Raw genomic sequence first — 22,101 nt, 5'->3', positions numbered from 1 at the left:
GGAAGCGAAGTGGGAGAGAGAGAGGATGACGGGATCGGGAAAGGACCACAAGCCGGGACTCAAACTCGGGTAGCCCAAAGCGTGTTGCCGCTACATGTCGGCGCGCTGCCCATGAGGCCATCGGCGCCGACAATATATTTATTATTTTTAAACATTTATTATAAAATGTATTTACTCATGAAATTATTTAACAACTGTTGTTTGATATTCTTACAAAGTAAGAAGTATGTTGGTGAAAAAAATATATATACCATATAGTTTTTCATGGAAAAATACCATAGAATTTTTTGAAGTACCATGTAAATGCCATAGTAGATGAATGAAAAATATGCAGTACGATATACATTTAAAAGTAACCAAGTATTACCATCACTTTTCCAATGGACCACCACAGTTTATGTTTGCAAGGGGGTTACTGTATGAGTCATAAAGATTCCAGACAGAGATCCTTAAAAAAGCCAGGACTAAATAACAAGGCAAAAGTCTTTTGTTCAACAAAAAAACGCAGTCCCAATAAAGGGCTGACTCCGTTAGATGAAACGACAACTTGTATTGTCTGTTCTTGATTTACTGCGCAAGGCCATCTGGGGTCCTAATTAGCCACAGCATTATTAGCAATAGCCAGTTTCCATATAGCATATCCCCCTCAAGCACACACAGCGTAAATTAGAGCCTTCAGTATCTGTGCGCTGTCTGCACAAGTCACTTCCTCCCACCTCTGTCTCTGGAGCATCATTTAGAAGGCTAATATGAAAGAGAGAGAGCAGAAGACGAGGTGGGGCACAGGAAGCCATATCAGACAGGGATTGAGGAGAGCGGGTTGACTTATGGTGATTTAGTGATATGGTTCCTTTGTTCTGTGAACCGCTTTGGCCAATTTAATTGCTCTTTGAGTGGTCCTGCACTCATTCTCTGCTGGGCTGCTCTTCTGGCATGGAGATATTTTTGGCTGGTGTCCAGCGGGGGAGCTGTTATGACTATTATGCTACACAGAGCATTGCTGTAAATGAATGCTACAGTAGTTCATAGTTCAGTCTCCCTGACTGTATTATTTAATTTTTTAGGTTTTATTGACTGAACTTAAATTTGCTGTAAAATATGTTTGCCTCATTAACTGAAAATGCTAATATACCAACGTACTGAAGTATTAAAATATGTTTTGTTCCTTTATAATATACTTACAACCACCATAAAAACACAAGTAGTAAAGAATCAAAGCTAAGTAGCTTTTTCACAAGCTGATGTAAATACTATTATATAGAAGGTGCACAGTTTCATTCACACAAATACAACATGATGTAACGATTTGGTGTACGCACATTACAAGGAGATTCAAGGAAATAGTATTTAATAAACCGAATGATTGCTTCAGGAAAACCACAGGAGATATAATAAGTCTAAGCATACTTAAACATATTCAAGACCAAAAACAGAACAGAAAGAACCCAGAACTTAAATACATGGGAAGAGGTAATCAGCTGAACAGAAACAGGTGTGTGGAGCTAATTAACAACTAAGGAAAATAACTAGGGAACACAGAACTGCAAAGTAAAAGACTAAAAAAATGAAACCAAACACAGTGAAACTAAACATAACTAATCATAACTCTGACACATGACACTAAAGTAATGCAATAATCATTCAACAACATAAGATGATATATAAAACATACATAACTGATAACAATCGGAAATGTCAATTTGTAAATTATAAGATGACCTGTTTTTTTCACTTGCAAAAACTGAAAAACAGTATTTTACCATTAGATTTAATACAGTTTTACTGTATATAGTAATAAAACTTACTGTTAACCATCCGGTTTTTACTGTAGCATTTTTACTGTCTTTTATTATTAAAATTACAATAATTTTCTACAGTGCTGAATCTGAATATACATACTTCCCTACTATAAAGTAGGTGAAAAACAGTATGTGAAAGGAGTAATATGTCTAAATTCATAGTATTCATAAAACAGTATCCAGATGACATATACAACTGAAAACTTTTCTTTTTTCACCATTGCTAAAAAGTCAGATTTTAGTGTCTCAGGCCAAATTTGGGATGCACTCAACCCAATGATTTCCGCTGATCTGCAGTCAGCTCTTTAATTAGAGGTTACAGTAATGTTTTGTGGGGAACCTGGTCCTAAATCAGAAAACAAAGATGACATGTTTCTGGAGGAATATAGTTGTGTTGCTTGTAGAGACCTGTTCATCACACCTCCAGTATTTGGCCCTTAGGCAAGAGGAGGGACAGGACAGAGTTAAATACCTCTCTGATGAGACGCTAGGCACACAGAATGCACCTTTGTCTAAACACGGTCGGATGTCATCAGGAGAGAGGTGTTGACATCTTTTCAAATTGCACACAAGACTCATACAAGCCACTAATACACACAGACAAACATACGCTTTCCAAAACAAACCTACACCCTGAGATGGAAACTCATCCATCTGGATATGACTGTTTGTAATCATTTTCCAGTCCATGGAGAAATTCTTTTAATCATTTCCTATGAACTGCTACAAACCTGACCTGGTCACTGTAAAGGGTTCTGGATTAAAAGTTACAGAGAGCTCATTATTTTATGTTTTTTTATCTCACCACATGTTGTTACTGACTCGTTGCCAAGGAATGGTTTTCCCTCATGAAAACAGAGTGTAATTAATGTGATCTCTATTTATCAAGAGAGACAGTTGAGTTATTCTTGCAATGTGGCCACAGGGTGTCGATGTTAAGCATAATGAGCAAGAGTGCGTTTACACAGTTTTTTAATCAGTTTGTAGAAATGCATTTGAAACTTGGTGAATGAATGATTTATGTTATTTTAATTATTTTTTATTTTCATAATAGTACTATACATTTTATTTAATAATATAAAAATCATTTATTTTTTTATTGTTTATTTTTTAAATGAATTTAGGTTTTATCCCATGAACTGATGTAAATGAATGCTTCAATGTAATGTTATTTAGTGACTTGCTTCGTGAAGTGCATCCTGGGATGCTTTTTGAACTATTATTTTAGGAGTTTCCATGCAGGCTGGCCACTTGATGGCTGTTTGTGTGTCCAAACTAAGACTAATTTGAAACTAGAGGAGCTAAAGATAACCAATATGAAATGTTAGTGTATGTCAGTAACATTCTGTTCTCCCATGCTCCTTAAAGGGATAGTTCACCCAAAAATGAAAATTTTGTCATCATTTACTCCCCCTCAAGTTGTTCCAAACCTGTATAAATGTTTTTGTTCTGCTGTACACAAAGGAAGATATTTGGAAGAATATTTGTAACCAAGCAGATCTTGTCCCCCCCATTGACTACCATAGTAGGAAACAGTGTTAATTTCGTTGACGAATAATTTTTGTCATAATTTTCGTCAACGACATTTTTTCACGGACGAAAACGAGACGATGACTAAATAAAAATGCGTTTTGAATGACTAAAACTATGACTAAAATCTACTCTAATTTTCGTCAACGAATGTGAAAGAGAGGGACGATTTGGGAAGATGTCCAGTCTGGACTGCTGTCCTGTGTGGAAGATGCGCACATTTGAAGTGTAATGTGCTGATCTAACCGCGGGAAACGTGGCGCTGTTGCGCCCTCTACAGGCTCGTCCAGCAGCACTTCAGACTGCTTCGCAATTAATGAATAGCGCATATTTATGCCAAGCGATTGCTTATAAGCTAATGATAAATTATGACAATGTTTACTACACAATGTTTATATGGTAGTATGTTTTAGACGGATGTAAGAATGCACATTTTATCTCCCTCATGAGTAGCCTGCTACAGTGCAGACATTTCAGAATAAGAGTCACGGTGTATTTTGGGATGGTTTATAATGATTTTTTTCCTGGTCATTGTTATTTTGTTTACACAATAAACTGTAGTTTAATTTCTATTCAATTCATAGTAAACTACTGTATCTTCTGTCACAGGACTAAGAACATTATTTGACACAATCAATATATTTTACAAGTATAAGGCTTAACAAAACCTAAAAGCAAAGAAATCTTCATTACCTGAAGTAAACGTTAACTGAAATAAAAAATAAATATATAAAAAAAGCTTTAGCTGAACCTGAGGTATTAAAATAACAAACAGAAATAAAAACTTATAGACATTTAAAAGCAAATACTAAAAGACATAAACAAAAGAATTACTAAAACTTTTAACTAAAATTACAATGAAAACAGAAAAACTAAATATCAAATCTAATAAAAATTTTAAACGAAAACTATAATGGTACCTCAATGATATGTGTGCCAATCCCTGAAAAGTACTGAATTTTGTTCTTTCGTGTCTTTTTGCACTTGAACGGTCAAAAAACGTCCGCTTTGAGCAAAGTACAGTTGGGTGAACATAAACAGTTTGGGGAATATGTAGGCCTACCTATATCAGTGCATAGGATCTATGTATTGTTAGAGAAATGCTTAATGCATTACAATTTAACTAAATTAAATTTTAGTCGACTAAAACTAGACTAAAACTAAAACAATTTCCGATGACTAAAATATGACTAAAACTAAATGGCATTTTAGTCAAAAGACTATGACTAAGACTAAATTAAAATTTGCTGTCAAAATTAACACTGGTAGGAAAAAAAATACAATGGTAGTCAATGGAGGGCGAGATCTGCTTGGTTACAAACATTCTTCCAAATATCTTTCTTTGTGTACAGCACAACAAATAATTTTATACAGGTTTGGAACAACTTGAAGGTAAGTAAATGATGACAGAATTTTCATTTTTGGGTGAGTTATCACTTTAAGTCGCTAGCTGGTTATCAGCATTTTAATGCAAGCTCAGACCTCACTAGGGATTCCAAAATTAACACCACCATCGATAAGATAAAAGGTTTAATGCTCTTTGCCCAGTGGGTTAGTCCACTCAGTGTAAATGGCACAGCCACAAATAACCTAAATTCCTCTTGTTCATGGAACCTGCCAGTACCTGTTCCATCTTAGTCTTGCTTAGGCTAGGGATAATGGGTCTTTCTGTGGCCCATTTCATCCCTCCATCTAATCAAAGTGCAGTCCAATGAACTCTATAATGGCTAATGAGAAACAAACTCGTCACAAATGGCATTAGACAGTTCTTGTTTTTTGTTTGTCGACAACCGTAACTGAAAAAGAGCAGGTGTTTTTTAAAGTGCTGTACCCTACGGTTTGAGAAGAGATGCTTGTGGTTGTGTTGGTTTACAGATTAGTGGTAAATTACATGTTAATAGTCTTCAATGAAAACAAAGGATTGTGCTGCTGGAATGTTTTAATTGGCCCAAGAAGGGGGAGATTTGTGGGTCTTATGAGACATTGGACCCCAGGCAATGAATCAAGCTGCTGTGTGGTCGGACAAATAGCGATAAATAACATTCCCCAACGGACCTCGCCTGAGCATGCGTGTGCCTCAGATTATCTCATGTGTTGAGAGGACTCAACGTGTGTGTGTATGTGTGTGTGTCCGTGAGTGGGTTCGGAAAGGTCGGCCATCTGTGTTGACTGCCTTTTGATAAAGGCACTGGATTTTAAACCCGAGAGCCATGCCAGGTTGAAGCCTGACCTTGGCGAGTGCCAAAGTTGAAAGCGTTCTAGCCTCCTTATTCTGAGGCATCGCAGACAGAAGTGGACTGGAATACCAGACGAAACCTCCCCCTGCTGTACTCAAATATTTGCCTCTGTAGATAAAATGTTCTGCAGGGTTTCAATTATACTCTAGATCCATGTCAAGTCCTTTGTGTTTGATCCTGTCCAGCTACTTTTCCTCCTTATGAACAGATTGTATGTTGACTGTGTGGACATTTGCATGTGGTTATGATTATGTAACCAGAGCAAACAAAGTGTCCTCACACTGTTGCTCTGTCCCTCTGGTTTCCCTCGCACCCCTTATCCACACACACACACTGTCCATTTCCAATATAAATGTGTGTGTTTGTGCAAGGCTAGAGAGCTGGCACTAACTCCATGGTGACCAGGGAAGCATAAATAAGCCACCTGTCTAAAAGCTCTGCAGGGCTGGTGACAGAGCGCACGCTTTAAAGCCAGTCTGTGTGGACTCTCACAAGTAGAGATTTAGAGTGATTCTTCATGGAACACAAAAAGGAGATATTTTAATGGCTGTACTGGTTGCTCTTTTCCATGTGATTATATGGGGAGTGAAGCTTTTTAATCTCTTAAAATTATGCTAAAGCGCCATAAAAATGGACCATATGACGTGTGAACTATATTGCAGGTGTTCTAAAGCCATACAATAGCTTTGTGTGACAAATAGACCAACATTTTTATTGTAAACCTTCCCCTTCAGTGATCTATGGAATTTTGTTTCCGCCACTGAATAAAAAATAAAGGTATAATTGCAACTTTTTATCATGCAATTTAAACAATTTTTTCTCAGAATTGCGTGAGATTGTGAGTTATAAAGTCAGAATTGCGAGATATAAAGTCATTGGACTTTATAACTCGCAATTGCGAGTTTATATCTCATAATTCTGAGAAAAGGAGTCCGAATTACGAGTTTGTCTCTTGCAATTTTGAGAAAAAAAGTCAGAATTGTGAGGAAAATGTCAGAATTGTGAGTTTATATCTTGCAATTGTGAGTTTATAACGCGCAATTGAGTTTATAACTCACAATTCTGACTTTATTTCTCACAATTCTTTATATCTCGCAATTCTGACGTTAAAACTCGCAATTCTGACTTTATTTCTCACAATTCTGTTTATATTTCTGACATTATAACTAAGTTTATATCTCGCAATTCGGAGAAAAGAAGTCTGAATTGTGATATGTAAACTCGCAATTGTGAGAAAAAAAGTCGCAATTACCTTTTTAATTTTTTGTGAAAACAAACAAGCTTCCATAGTGATCTGTTAATCTGTGAGACTGGGTTATTAAACCATTGAGTTTGAGAATTCGAGAACTGGATCAATTTGATTCATGAACTAATCATTGAGACTGGTTTTGTGAACTGGAACAACTGATTCATTGCAAGAATCCAATTCAAAACAATTATTTGTTTACAAATTGGACATTGCTTGTATGTCTTATGGATGTCATTCAATTCATATGGGCAATTTTATGATACTTCTTATTAGGGGTGTAATGATACACAGAAGTCACGGTTCGATACGTACCTCGATTTTGGGGTCAGGGTTCGGTACGATTTTGGTACAGAAAAATGGTCACACTTTAGTGTAGGGTCCAATTCTCACTATTAACTAAATATTAACTATGAATGTTGCCACAATAAACCCCTAATTACTGCTTATTAATAGTTAGTAATATTGAACAGAATATTATAGAATATAGAATATTATAGAATAATACAGAATATTGTTATGCAGAATAAGGCATCAGGTCTGTGTGTATCATTGTGGTTCCATTTGGCACCCATTTTTTGCCACTGCATTTATTTAAATGCTGTTACATTATAAAGATTCCAATTCTCTAAACCATAAATTCGAAGACAATTTTTTAACATGCTGTTGTAACTGAAAGTGGAACCATCTGTAAGGCACAAGCGCTTATGCTTCCCTCCTGCATGTATGAAAAAAAGGTGTTTGTGCCAGAACTCCAGAGCACACTTTACCCATGAGTCCATTTGTGTACTACCAGTCTGGTATACAATGATGTGTGAATGAGGTGGTAATGGAACAGGAAATGGATATGACCTTGCCTCATGTCACCACTTGATATATTACTGAGATTTCAAGAGGGTTTGAATAAATGCTCAATATCTTACTGAGAAGCTTTCAAACCCCATGGGCATAAAGGTAGATCAAGCCAGTAAACAGGTATTTTACACATTGTTTTGTACGTTTTAATATAATTTTTTTAATAACTGAACTGTATATTTACCTACCTCAAGTATAAACCCTGAAAATGTAAAAAAAATATTATTTATGTTTATTTATTGTTCTTTCATTTTGAAAATTCCTATGCTTTTAAAACTTACATAAGTCAGATTTTTTTTTCACGTGACAATAATCTATTAAAAGACAAAATCCTCATTTATACTCATCCTGTTGAGAGCCAGCTGGGATTTGGGATGTTGTGGTCTGTTTTGCCTGCCTCCCTGGTCTTGAACCTAAAATGTTTGCGAGAAGGCAGCCAGAGTGTCTGATAAGATGGAAGGAGTGTCACTGAGGAATGTGCAACGATACGGCATGGACACTGTGAGAGCTTTGTCCGTATATCAGTGTGAGAATTTTGGAAAACAAGTGGCCACATTGCAAGCACTAATAGGACATGCATGGCCATCAGACGCCAGGATAAGTTATGAGGACAGTCTTCATTAGAAGTTTGTTTTGGGAATGAATAGCTGGGACAGAGGCCTTGTATGTGAAAATTGCAGCCACTTGTAGGAATCAGAGATGGACTTAAAGGGACAGTTCACCCAAAAATGAAAATTCTGCATCATTTACTCATCCTCATGTTGTTCCAAATCCAAATGATTTTGTAGAACTCGTAGAATAGAGATAATAGACAGGATGTTCATGATGCTATTTTCCATACAATGAAAGCGAATTGTAACCAGGGGCTGTCAAGCTTCAAAAGCAACTAAAAACACGATAAAAGTAGTCCATAAGGCCCCTGAGGAGGAGTAAATGCTGACAGAATGTTCATTTTGGGGTGAATTATCTATTTAACAAGGGCTGAATATGTGAGGGACAGGGGAGTGAATAGAAATTTTGTAGAACTGTTTTAACTGTGCTGATAAACCTAGATAAACAATGATAAACTGATAAACCTAGATAAACCTGTGCTGATAAAGACTGATAAAATGGTAACATCAACTAATGTAGCAATCTGCATGAATTCTTGAAAGGCCAGAATGCTTGTTGCCAAAAACCCATACAGACTCATCATTGGCTTATAAACTGTAGCTGGTAATGGCTTGAAGTTATGGAGCAGTCCTCTAGAGAATATTACATCCTGTTACGCACAAATCAGCCCATTCTGGTCCAGTAATTACGAATTAATGAAATAACCACTGTAGGATTATAACTGAACATTGCAGGCCAAAAAATTAAAATACAACTCATTATCATAATTATTAGGTGGGTAGCCTAACATTACAAATAATTCCTAGGGGTGTCATTCCACAGACATTTTTCTCTGTCATTATCATTGACCTTCTACTCTGACTACAAAGATCTCAATGCACGACAACAATATGGCTTGTCTCACTTTGCAGAGATGGAAGCTATTATAGCGGCTAAAAGCTGTCATTAAGCAAAGTTGAATTAGGGGAAATCACCAAGAATTATTTTTTGCATGATCTGTCTGCGGTTTCTTTTTTTTATGTACTTATGCAAATCGGGAGCAATGCAGCAATATTAATGCAATTTGGAATATAGTGCACATTAATTCAACTACTTTAATGCTTTTTGTCATTTTTGGTACTTTACAGCTAGTCACAATTCACTTTCATTGTATGGAATTCTGTTAAACATCTCTTTTTGTTGTTCCACAGAAGAAAAAGTCATGCAGACTTGGAACGAGTTGACGTTGGTATTGGAAGATTTTTGATTTTCATTAGTGAAAAATCCTTTTAACTGGGCTGAATACATAAAAGGAAATATGCAAAACAGTTAATGATGTGAACATGGCTAAAGAGTTCTAAATGCAATTTGTACAGGCTGGTTCTAAGTACTAGGTTGTAGAGGAAACAGTAGACTACCGCAATTTGCCATACATTGGGACTGTATTGCATATGCAAAACTGCTTGTAGACATTTTACTGGGTAGCCAGCATTGTGTTTGTGATGTTTAGTGTGATGTTAATTGAAAAAAAACATATGGAACTGTCATTTAGTGCTGCGTTAATTTCACTAGGCAAATATTGTTGTGTTTACTGCAGTTCAGTGTAGGGGTCGACCAATATGTGTTTTTCAGGGCTGATGATACCGATTAGTACAGATGAAGTAGACAGATAACCTATATTTTAAACTGAATAACAAGGGCTCTGACAAAAACTTTCTTTAAATGCTTTTAAACATATATTTAATTCTGAAGGGAGGTATTGACAAAATGTCACCTGTAGTAAATCAGTCTTACCAACAGGAACTAACAAGCTTTGGAATTTGAACATGTCTGTTTTTTAATGTTAAAACAAAGTCATTGTAATGAATACAAATTGTTTGTTTTAACCACTTGGTGGAATTGGCAGATGTTCCCTTCATCATGCACCGTGGTAGCGCGTTAAATCATTCACAGGTATAAATATGAAGCTATTGTGCACGTAGGTGATTTTGAATTAATATTTCATGTCGATTCAATGTTTACATACTTAAAACTAATCATGGTATTGATATCTTTGTAAGACTGTCGACTCTAGAATAGTGCCAGGGAAATCTAAATTTACCAAGCTCTGTGAGCCCCCTAGTGGTTGGGAGCATTTCCGTTGTGTTGTGGCTTGTTTCCGTTGTGTAGTGGCTTGTTTCCGTTGTGTTGTGGCTTGTTTCCGTTGTGTAGTGGCTTGTTTCCGTTGTGTTGTGGCTTGTTTCCGTTGTGTTGTGGCTTGATTTTGTTGTGTTGTGGCTTGATTTTGTTGTGTTGTGGCTTGTTTCCATTGTGTTATGGCTTTATTTTGTTGTGAACTTATGTTTGCTTTTTTAATTTCATTGTGTTGTGCACTACTGGGCCACCGTACTTCAGCCTTCCGCGCTGATTGGCCAGACACGCTACTTTTTAGATTTTTTGCACTGAAATACTGCTAAAGTATTGCAACTATATCCTCCTCTTAATATCTTAACTTTAACATCAAAACTAGCGAATGTTAGCATGTCTAATTGCTTGTTCCCTTCAAACTTTTGTCCAATCTCTATTGGACAGAACATGATTACGCTCCCACAAACCCATGACAGCTGATTACTGGAAAGCCTTAGCATGATATAGTCCATCCAAACCTCAGATGAATTGCCCTACTTTACCATGTTATATAACATTCTGCAGCCCATTAGCACTGAATCAGTTGGCCCTCATGTTCACTTCCACCATCCTGGTTGATGGTACAAAGTATTTCAGAAGTAAGAACAGTCTTTGTTTTTATAACCCATGAGGAATGAGTGACAGGAGACCACCGAAAGGGTTAAAGGACATACTGCCACACCAATCAGAGTTAATGATTAGAGTAGAAACAGCACCGCAGAAATAAGGGAGAAGGCAGGGGCTGTGCTGTGGGGGGATTTGTAGGGGAGTATGAGAGAGGGAGCGAAAGCAAAGGAGAGAGAGAGAGGGAGAGGGAGAGAGAGAGAGGGAAAGCCACTGTGCTTAAATCCAGCTGGCTGCCTCCCTGGGAATGTAATCCATATGTGAGCGCGAGTTCAGCTGCAGGAGAAAGAAAAGATATTACCCGCAAAGAAGCGATTGTTTCTACTTTTCTTGTTTAAATTCCACTCATTCTGGCCCCTGGACCCTGGCTCTGGTTCAATAGCCGACACAGAAAGAGAGGTATAGTGTGGAGAAGGACAAAGTGAGAGTTGAGAGAAAGTTGGAGTGGGTAAAATCGAAGGCAAAAGGAACAGTAGAGAACAATATACAGATTAGAGACTTGAAAGAAGAATGAAAGAGGACACACAGGAGGAAGGCGTAGAGAGGTAGGTCATCTAAAGTTTTGGTTTTGTTTTCTAGTAATGTTGGTTTAGGTGCAGAGGTAGTACTTTGTGCTGGGCTGTTTGGACTATGTCTGGATAGGAAGCTAGAGAGAAACCATGTGTTTATGTATGTGTGTGGATCGATGGATAGATGGGGGCGTGGGGCTTCAGCAGGATCCAGAAGCCTGGAATATAGCACCACAGCAAATATCTTACGATCTTACAGCATGTTGGTACTTGGCATTTTCTGTAAAGTTCATATAATGTTTGAACTCTTCTTGTAAACTTCTTTCATATGTGTGCTTTATCTCTGAGCCGTAAAATTAGCATTGGTCTTTCTTGATGTTATTGGATAACCAGTTGGATTCTGAATGTGCCCCAGACCATTATGGTTTATTTGCTCATCCTATTATGTTATTGTATTCTAGCTCAAGCGTTGAATCACTTGAATAGCTTTTTTTAAACTAGCTTTTCTTTTACTGTGGTCACCTGAGATTTTTTTGGTTGCCTGGACACTCCCTTTGGCCATATTGGACCAGGAACAAACCAGCTCATCAGCCATCATGCCACCTTAAGGTATTTAAGGTTGCTTTTAGAACATGGTGGCTGGTCAACCAGCCTCAACCAACTAATAGACCAGCGATAGCATGCTTTTAAAACAAATCTACCAGCTTGAGCATTGTCTTCATACTGAACCTGGTAAAAGTTGTTCACTCACAATGAGTTTGTAGATTTTCATGCCAAGAAGGTTATCAGGTTTAAGAGCCACCTCCCATCCTTAACCCTTCACCTGCTTGTAAAACATTATCAATAATGGCTCAACTCAATGTTTACTAAAGGTATATCTTCAATAAAATGTCTGGTTGCAGGGATTATTGAACAAAGTCAGAATGGAGTTTTTCCTCATTGTTCCTAGATGGGAAATTTGTGTAAAGGGGGAGTTTGCTTGCAGACGTGAAGGAGAACCTCCAAGTCCTGATTACTCTTGGGAAACATAGGGCAGGCCAGAGTATTTTGTCTGGAAGAATTTCTCTCGCTTAAACACAGTTCACTTGCAGTAAAGTTCAAAGCGTGAAAGTGCTGTCAGGCAAGAACAATAAAGTGCAGCATAGAACAATAATGCTAGTGGTGTAGAAATAAAGCCAAGTACAAAGACTTGGTGTTTCTGAACAGTCTGTGTGCCATGAAGGACATTTCAGTTTAGATTATGAGAAGAACCCCAGATTTCCAAGTTCAACAACTAGCAAGGTTCAGAATGCTAAGCTAGGGGGGTCCAATCCTGCTCCTGGAGGGTAAATGTTCTGCAGAGTTTAGATTCAGCCTGCCCAAAACACGCTTGCCTAGAAGTTTCAAGTAATCCCGAAGATGGTGATGATTAGCTGGCTCAGGTGTGTTTGATTAGAGCTAAACCCTGCAAAATAGTAGCCATCCAGCAGCAGCATTGGACACCCCTGTGCTATACCTACCTTTATTTGCTAAACCTGATTTTCCTATCATGCCATGAGAGGAACCTATCCCTTGACAACTACGCAGGTAGCCATAAAAGTATGCTGACAGTGTTTTTAAGGGTGGAAAGACCAGCATTCCCTGAGGCTTGGTCATCGACAAGACTTAAGAGGTATTGTCGGGAATTTGTGTTGATTTGAAATGATCTAGTGTTAGCACAAGTCATCCTATTTGTTGAAAGATTGCAGCCTGCTAGCCTGTTTTCTATCCTCAGCCCTCACCAACGAGGAAAAAGTGAGGAAAGAAATGTGTTCTGCCCATTGGAGGTGGTATTGTGCTCTGGAATGTTCTGGGAACGCCCCTTTCCAGCTGGTGTGAGTGTGTGCGAGTGACTACGTCTCATCCTTCAATAAGGATTTGTCAGTGGAAAACACGAGTGCACATTCAGGTGCTTTGAAGTGCTGCTTGAGGGTTCAGGAGTGTCACAAAGGGATCATTTCAATGTATCGTACGTGTCTGAAGGTGCATGACAAGCATTGCAGTCTTATCAAGATATCTCACTTGAAATGTGGACATGCACATCCTTACCCAGTAATGCATATTTGTTCAGTTCAAGTGTGTCATCATCTCTCATGTTCCACTGCAATTTTACTATAGTAGGTTATCTAGGAGTGGCATCTGTTGTCTCTGTTGCAGCTTGGCCTATTTCTTCTCTGACCTGGCACAAGAACAGATGCACAAATAGGACTTCTGCTGCATGGCCCAAGACCAATCTCATTGGCTTGTGAGTGATCTAGGCTGCCATGCCACTTGTCTGTGGAGTAGTTTGACCTTTTTCAGTTTTCCTCATCCAGTTCTAAGCCCCTTCTACTGTGTAATTAAATGAAAATGCTGATCTCAAATCTGCAGGAAAGGATAAATCTTAAGGCCTGTACACACCGGGAGGAATATCGCAGAGAGATGCGCAGAGTGGACATGCAAAATCACTCCCCACTCACATTGGCGCCCTTTGTTTAGTCACGAGGCGTTAAACGACGGCGATAATCGCACGCAATATTTGTCCCGGTGTGTACAGGCCTTTATGCCAAGAGTTTGTAGCAGAGATGTTCACGAGTCTTTTATCTGGAGTCCGAGTCAAGTCTGAAGTCTTTAAGCTGGAGTCCGAGTCAAGTCTGGAGTCTTTTGTCACGAGTCCGAGTCGAGTCTCGAGTCATTAAACAAAAACAAAAAAAAATTCTCATAATCAAATGCTAGTTTATCCTAGTTGTATTATATAGAAAAATTATATCTTTCTATAATCTATTTGAAATTAAGGTCCTATGATGTAAGGGATAATGTACATCCAGTTTTTTGCTTTATAATGCATTACAATGTACAAAACAGTTGTCCTGGCAACACGAGTAGTCATTTTCAATACAGTCGCTAAGTGGACACAAGATGGCGCCAGTGAGTCACGGTTACAGCTGTTTGTTATACAGCTTCGTTGTTATTGACGACAGTCATTATCAGAAAATATCAAACTTCGGAATGTTTAAGAATGTCAATAGAAAACTCTACACATGCTGATTGTGATACGTTAAAATATGAGCTTTAAGTAATAAATGGATTAACATCTCTTTCTATCTCTCTTTCTTATGGACACACATTAAGAAATTGAAAAGCTGCAAATAATACGAAGATTGATAAAACGTAGTGCTAGGTTTAAAGTCTAGATTTTTTTTGTTCATATTTTAACAGGCTGGCAATTCAAATGAGCCATGCAGCTACACCACAGTATAATAGCTAGTTGTGTGAGTTAATGTGACTAACCTTTGTGGATGCGATGTCTCATAAAATTTGATGATGTTGTTCCGGTGTCTTTAATTGTTTTCCCACATTCTGTGCATCTAGTCGATCTGACGTGATAATAAACCCAAACGAAAGAACATATGGCATGGTGGCTCCCGTCATGTTGCATGGGACTCTTATTATGACATTTCGGAGTTAATGCGCACAGACATACGTAATCAAATTCTATGGCAAGAGTCCAATCTACCCCGACACGGAAGGAAATATATGTGACGCAGATATTATAAAACCATTTAAACACAACACAAATTCTTTATTTATTATATCAGTAGTTAAGGGTAAAAGACTTGAGTCGTTTTTAAAATATTCCGAGTCTTTTGTGCCGAGTTGAGTCAAGTCTGAAGTCATTTCAGGTCGAGTCCGAGTCCGAGTCCGAGTCTGAAGTCTGTTAAAATGCGATTCGAGTGCGACTCGAGTCCGAGTTTCTAACTCGAGTGCCCATCTCTGGTTTGTAGCTGTACCCTACAGACAGTACACAATGAGTCAGTGGTATACTAATTTTATCCCCTTTAAAACATCACCGCTACAGCCACGCACCTTCAGACCATCACATTCAGATTTTATTCCTTTTAAAATAATTATAATAAATAAATAAATGGTTGACTGTTTTTAAATGCAATAATGCATCTTTTGTAAATGTCCCTTGAGAAACATGTCTGTTCAAAGTAAGGTGAACCCGAAACCAGCCTAATTATACAGGGATTCCTTAGCTGGCTAGTCATTCAGGCAACCCACCAACTAGTAATTTTTGAACAACTTTAAATGAGTTTTCATTACAGGTTTCCTCAAAGATGCACTTACAACTCGGTCATATCATATTTCACACAGGTCCCAATAGACTCCCTCTGATAGCTGATTTAATTCTTGCTTTTTTTTTTTTTTTTCCTCACAATTTGATATGTGCTAATTACTTAGCTTAGTCCAGTTAGTAATTGAATGAATAAGTTTGTTCAAACCAAAAATACATCTATATGTGTTAATTTATTCATGCTTAAGTAATGGAAACTTTTAATTAGCACTTGTTTCCAGTATTAGCTCAGTTTGATAGATGTCATCACCCAGGAGTTTTGAACATTAGTTTAGAAAAATAGAATCTGGTGCTATGTTTTTGCAACTCACTTATTGCACTTTAACTTGCATACAAAAAATGACCATGGTAAACATAGTTTTTCTCAGAATATTGTACTTACTGCAGTAAAACTGTGTAAGCTTTTTCTTAGCCAGCACTGTCAGAAAATGAAAGATTCTGAAAGCTACATTGTTTGAAGGAGGTCTCATTTTAATGTGTTATGGTTTCACGGTAGTAAACAGTAGTAACTTCATGATTTTGGCAGCTACCATGGTAAATATTTTGTAAGGGATGTCTTGAGTGCTTGTATTCACATGATTCATTAAGCTTAGTGGGCTTTTTCAAACAAACAAATTCTCATAAATCCTAGTTAACCTGGAATTTTATTATTTCTAGTAGTGACTCGGGTTCATTTGTGCTGTTGAACTGCATTGAATTAATTTCCACAGTTTCTTCACAGTGAAATTAATTTTCCACATGTTATCAGCAGATTTGGCCTCGGCTCTAGAATGAGATGCTTTGTGTTAGCACGAGGAGGAAATTTCATGAAACAATTATCAAGGCCGTGGGTGTATTTGAATCCTTTTTAACCAAATACCACAGCAAATTTCCTACTCTTATCTGTGAATTATTATAGTTGTGTTTACATAAAAGCCACCACAGCATAAAGAGCTCTGGAAATATTTTGAGTGTATGTGATTTAGATAAAAGCATGTGTCCAAATTTGGATCTGAATAAATTTAGTGTAACTATCATTTCTCTAGTATTCATCAGCAGTGAGATTATTTTATTGTTAAATAGCTATATTGTAAGGCATGGTGTCATGCCAAGTGCATAATCATTCAAAACACTTTCTACAGGCCATTTGTGTACTTTTTGAACTCTATAACACCGTTCGCCTTTAGAACAGTTTAATATTTAATGTATATACATGTATCACAGACAGATGAAAAGGGTTTTTCTTAAAGCAACAGTGGGCAGTTACTTGCAGTCAATGTTTGGAAGGAAAGGGACATTTTATAAACCTAATAAACCCTTGCTTTACTACATTTGGTCCCAAATGCATTTTAAAAACTGCACTCAACCACATAGCTGTCACCTTGGGGAACAGGAACCATACACTTTCCAACAATAATATTTGATTGAACTGAATTGTTTTTTATTGATCACCTGCCTTTGTGGCAGTATTTTTTGGGGGGGTTTACAACTCTAATTTAAACCTGCTATTAACTTTCTTGTTGAGCTCTGTATGTTCACTTTGGACTCCCTATGTAGCATCACTGTGGTTTTGCAGATATAATATTGTGATTTTGAAATCTGGATTTGTCTGAAGTTGTAATTGTATTTGTCTGTTGGAGATGCAGGTCAAAGGACACATTCTTCGTATGAAGTTGTGGTGGTGTGTGTGTACTTACATTCTTTGCCTTAGCCCCAGTCTCAGTCTTAAGCCATGTCTTGCAGTTGGGGATTTGCTAACTCCCTTGTGTTCCTAAAAGGATATTGCCTCATTCTTAATCTCTTGTCTCAAGAGTATACAAGGTCCTTGATGGACCCTGGTTAAGTTGAAGGCTCCTGCAACTCACAAGAGGTTACGAGAGAACTAATGAGAACATTTTACCTAAACAAATCTGTTACATATAGCTTAACCCCTCACTCTCTCATCTCTCTGACAGCGAGTTGACGCACAAAACCGACTCCCTCACTCAATCGTTTCATTTGCTCCGGATGAATATCGTTGGTGTTACAGGGCTTGAATTTTGGCGTGGCTTGGGATTGCGCACAAAATGCATGCACATAAAGCCGCCTCTCAGTACTGAATTGAGTTTTTTTTTTTTTTTTTTTTTACTGGTTATTGTGCTTAAACAGTCAAATTCACACAAAATAATGTCAAAATTCCAGTCATGGTGAGTATTCATGTAAACACAGCCAGTTATGTTTTAAGAGAATGTAAACGGTTGAGAAAGAAAATGCATGTGTAAGAGTATGATGAATCCATGCATCAGGTCTTAAAGTGACAGCAGCCTAATATACCTGCTGCCAAATTATGAGATAATATTAAAAATATCCATATGGCAGTTTTCCCCCATGGCATCAATGTCAAAATTGTGGCCAGCGAAAATGCTGAGTGGCTAATAACTTTGGAAAATCACTAGCCACAGTGGCTGGTGAGCAAAAACGTAAATGTCAAGCCCTGAGGTATTACTGTAAATAGACAACAAGTCGACACAGAAATAATATTGAGACAGGCACTCTTATATACAAGTTTTACTTTCACGTTTTGTCTTGAACACCATCATTGTTTTGGCCTAATGTACACCACAATGTTGTTCAGGAATGCTATTATTCAGCAACATTTATAATATTACAAAAGATTTCAAATAAATGCTGTTATATTGTACTTTCTATTCATAAAATAATCCAGGAAAAAAATACAACTTGTTTTCAACATTCATAGCAATAAGAAATCTCTTTTTGAGCACCAAATCAGCATATTAAAATGGATCATGTGACACTGAAGACTGGAGTAATGATGCTGAAAATTCAGCTTTGCCATCACATCAATAAATTATTTTATTAAAATAGAAAATATTTCACAATATTACTGTTTTACTGTATTTTTTATCAAATACATGCAGCCTTGGAGAGCATAAGAGACTTCATTCAAAAACATTTTAAAAATCTTACAGATCCCAAACTTTTGTATATTACAAAAGGAAAAACCTATGGGCATAGTAAGTCTACACATGATAGTATTCTCTTTTATAGCAGTTGACTTTTTGCCAACAGAGGTATTAAATTACCCATATCTCCCTGTGATCTGATTTTACTGTAGCACCTGCACCTCTATCAACACCTGACTGATTTCTGCTTCAGTTAGGGCAGCAAAGGCCAACTTTATTCATTCTGTCAATTCTTTATTTAATCACAGACCTTTTTGAGGTGTGTGTGTGTGTGTGTGTGTTTGTGAACTTGTGTGTCTATGATCCTCCTTTTGCAATGAAACTCCTATTGTTTGTTTAAATGAAGCACCTGGATGTGGCACAATTATCTGGCTAAAATCATAAATGACACAATGATGAGTGTAATCATGAAGCAGCGTGTTTTATTGGAATCATAAATGCGCATATTTCAGTGTAGAGTCTGATCATTTGCCAAGTCTCTTCGTAAGTAAACATACACAGTTTCGTCTGTAGTTACAGGAATATCGTAAGCACTGTTGAGCAATGAGTCTCACAGTTATGAAAGAAAGCACAGCTCAGCAATGTTCTGGAAGGCATTGTTTGACTTGGTCAGAGAGAGCACAGTGCCCGTCTCTGTGTGTATCTCCAATAGAAATAGAGAGAGGGAGTAAGAAAGAGAGGGGGAGATGGATTTGAGCTTCGGCCAGCAAACCTGACAGTGGGCACTAATCACTCTTTACTGCTGTGATGTCATCTGGGCGTGCCTGACAGATTCACCGTCTGCTGGACAGCTAGAGGGAAATTCGTGCCATCATGGAAGACCAATCTGTGAATCATTTTACCAAATTGTCATGTAAGCTTTGTGTTTTCATGGCCTGGAGCCAGTTTTACCCGTGTGATTTATTTCTCGTTTGGGTGCACGTTTAATATTTCATGATTTATTGAGTTTGTGACAGGCTGTGTGAAATAACTAGCAATCAAACTAATAAACAAAATAGACAGTGGTGATAAAACCTGAGTGATGAGCTTATTCGAAATTTTATAGATTTAAGATTTTATTAATTTATTATAGCTTGCAGGGTGAACCTTTTCATTGCAACGGGGCTACCTGAGCGTTAAAGAGACGTTTCACCTAAAAATGAAAATTTGGTCATTTATTTGCCCTCTTGTCATTCCAAACATGTATGCAAGTATTTAAAAAAGGAAAAAACAAAACAAACATAAATGCACCATAAAAGTGGTATGTATGATTTGTGCGCTAAGTTAAATTTGACACATGTGGTCAGTATGGAAAGAGTTGCGTAAAGATCCATCAGACTGTTTTACTTTCATATTCCACAGAAAACAAACTGCATATGGGTTTGTCATGACATGATGGTGAGTAAGTACATAATGACTGATAAAGTCAGGTATTAAATGCCATTACATTATGTGAAAAGCAGTTTAATGGACGGCTTCATGCCACACTGAGTGCAATGCTCAACGGGATAGTCCTGAGAGAAAGCTTTGTCAGCAGCCCTTTTCCACATTGTGCATTGATCCATTTGGGTGAGTCTTAACAATCGATACTCACCGCAGCCCCATCATTAATTAGACACAGGTAAATTTCCCCACCTCTGCCCTTTTTTTATATTACTGCTACTTTCCTCCCTCTCTCTCTCCCTCTTTCTCTCACTGTCTTTTTCCTCTTTCTCTCTACTATGGGGTTACATTTGTTAAGGGCAGGGAGCCCTGGGCAGCTCTTGGCAGTTCGAAAATGTAACCTTAGCTTTGAAGAACATGAAGGGAAGTAGGAAACTCCCTGTATCAGTTCCCATGATGCCTCCCCCTGAGGACAGCCCACTGAGAGCATATTAATAAGCTTCTCTAGGATCACCCACACATTGTTCACTGCAAAAAAAACAAAATAAAAACAGTATTTTGTCCTCTTTTCCTTTGGAAACATCTAAATTATTCTTAAATTTACTTGAGAAGCATGTTTCCCATCCTTTTTTTTTTTTTTTTTTTTTTGTACCCAACAGCCCCAGGTTTTAATATCCCAACCTTTAAAGGAAACATGTTCCTTTCAACTTACATAACAGCTTTATTCATAGAATGTGTTTTGAATTAAAGTTGTTTTTCTTGTTTTAAGCATTATCCTCACTTAATTTAAACTGTTCAAACGTTTGGTGTCAGTACAATTTTTTTAAAAGTGAAGTACTGTTATCCAGAAAGGACACATTAAATTGTTCAAAACTGACATTAAAGACATTTATAATGTTAAAAATGATTTCTATGTCAAATAGTTCGTTTGAAAAAGGCATTACAGTCTCCAAAAAATATTAAGCAGCAATGTTGAACTGTTTTCAACACTGATAATAAAACAAAATCAGCATATTAGAATGATTTCTGAAGGATCATGTGACACTGAAGATTGGAGTAATGATGCTGAAAATTAATTTGACAAAGATAAGGGTTATTTTTAATTTTAATAACATTTCACAATATTATTTATTCAAATAAATGCAGCTTTGGTAAGATAAAATATTCAAAAATATTTAAATATCTCATTGACCCCAAACTTTTGAGCAGTAGTGTTTGTTTATAAGATAAGATTGCCAGTAGAGTAAGAATATTAATTTTATTATTATATTAAATTATATCTCATGCAGTTTTGCGTCAAGTAAAATTATCTTGCAATAATACAGGGCTTGACATTAACACCCGCCAACCAACCCGATCTCACAGCAGTTCGTCGAATATGTAAGTTTTTTGCTAAATCGTATGTATTTTACAGTTGCCAAATTCGTATGAATGACCTACCCCTAACCCCGCCCCTAAACCTACCAACCTTTAGACAAATCGTATGAATTCATACGAATTAGCCACCTAATAAAATACGTATGAATTGATCATGAGATCGGGTTGGCCAACTGCGGGTGGATTTCAGCAGTGGCTTGTGTTATTAGCCACTTTGGCTGGTTGAATTTTATATATAATATAGGTATATACATTTTCATTTGTAGTCTTTTAAAGAGGCATCTGAAATAATAAACTAAGTACAATAGTGTTAGTCACTTTTTCGATATCTGAAACGCTTCTAATGCTCATTTCTCGCAGAACAGATAAATAATACCAGCTGCGCTTTCGCGCTCTCTCATCTCCCCGACAGGGATATGACACACAAACCGTCCCTTTACGCACTCGTTTCATTTGCTCCGGATGAATATTGTTGGTTCTACAGGGCTTGAATTTCAGCGTATTGCGCTTAATTTTACTTATTCCCGCAGATTTTGTATTCGCACCCAAAGTGTGCGCACAGTATAATGGGTCCGTGCATCAGGTCTTAAAGTTACAGCAGCCCTAATATAGCCTACCAGCTGCCAAATTATGGAGATATTGGAATCATGAGATAATATTAAAAATATCTATATGGCAATTTTTCCCCCCATGGTATCGATATCAAAATTGTGGCCAGTGAAAAATGC

General features: G+C 37.3%; 1 protein-coding gene across 7 annotated transcripts in view; it reads left to right on the top strand.

The window, feature by feature from the left end:
- plekha6 (pleckstrin homology domain containing, family A member 6) overlaps positions 1-22,101 on the top strand; it is a 114,705-nt gene that overhangs the window by 29,321 nt on the left and 63,283 nt on the right. Inside the window, exon 1 of one of the 7 annotated variants that reach the window (XM_048173609.1) lies at positions 11,295-11,593. The exons of the other annotated variants lie outside the window; for them this stretch is intronic. Within the exon in view, the coding sequence (XP_048029566.1) occupies positions 11,559-11,593 (35 nt within the window). The 5' untranslated portion in view covers positions 11,295-11,558. Of the gene's footprint in view, positions 1-11,294; positions 11,594-22,101 lie in introns of those variants that run through there. 7 annotated transcript variants of the gene reach the window in all.

The sequence above is a fragment of the Megalobrama amblycephala genome, linkage group LG21, assembly GCF_018812025.1.
Source record: "Megalobrama amblycephala isolate DHTTF-2021 linkage group LG21, ASM1881202v1, whole genome shotgun sequence".
In the NCBI taxonomy this organism is placed as follows: Eukaryota; Metazoa; Chordata; class Actinopteri; order Cypriniformes; family Xenocyprididae; genus Megalobrama; species Megalobrama amblycephala.
This window is presented reverse-complemented; position numbering and strand designations above follow the sequence as displayed.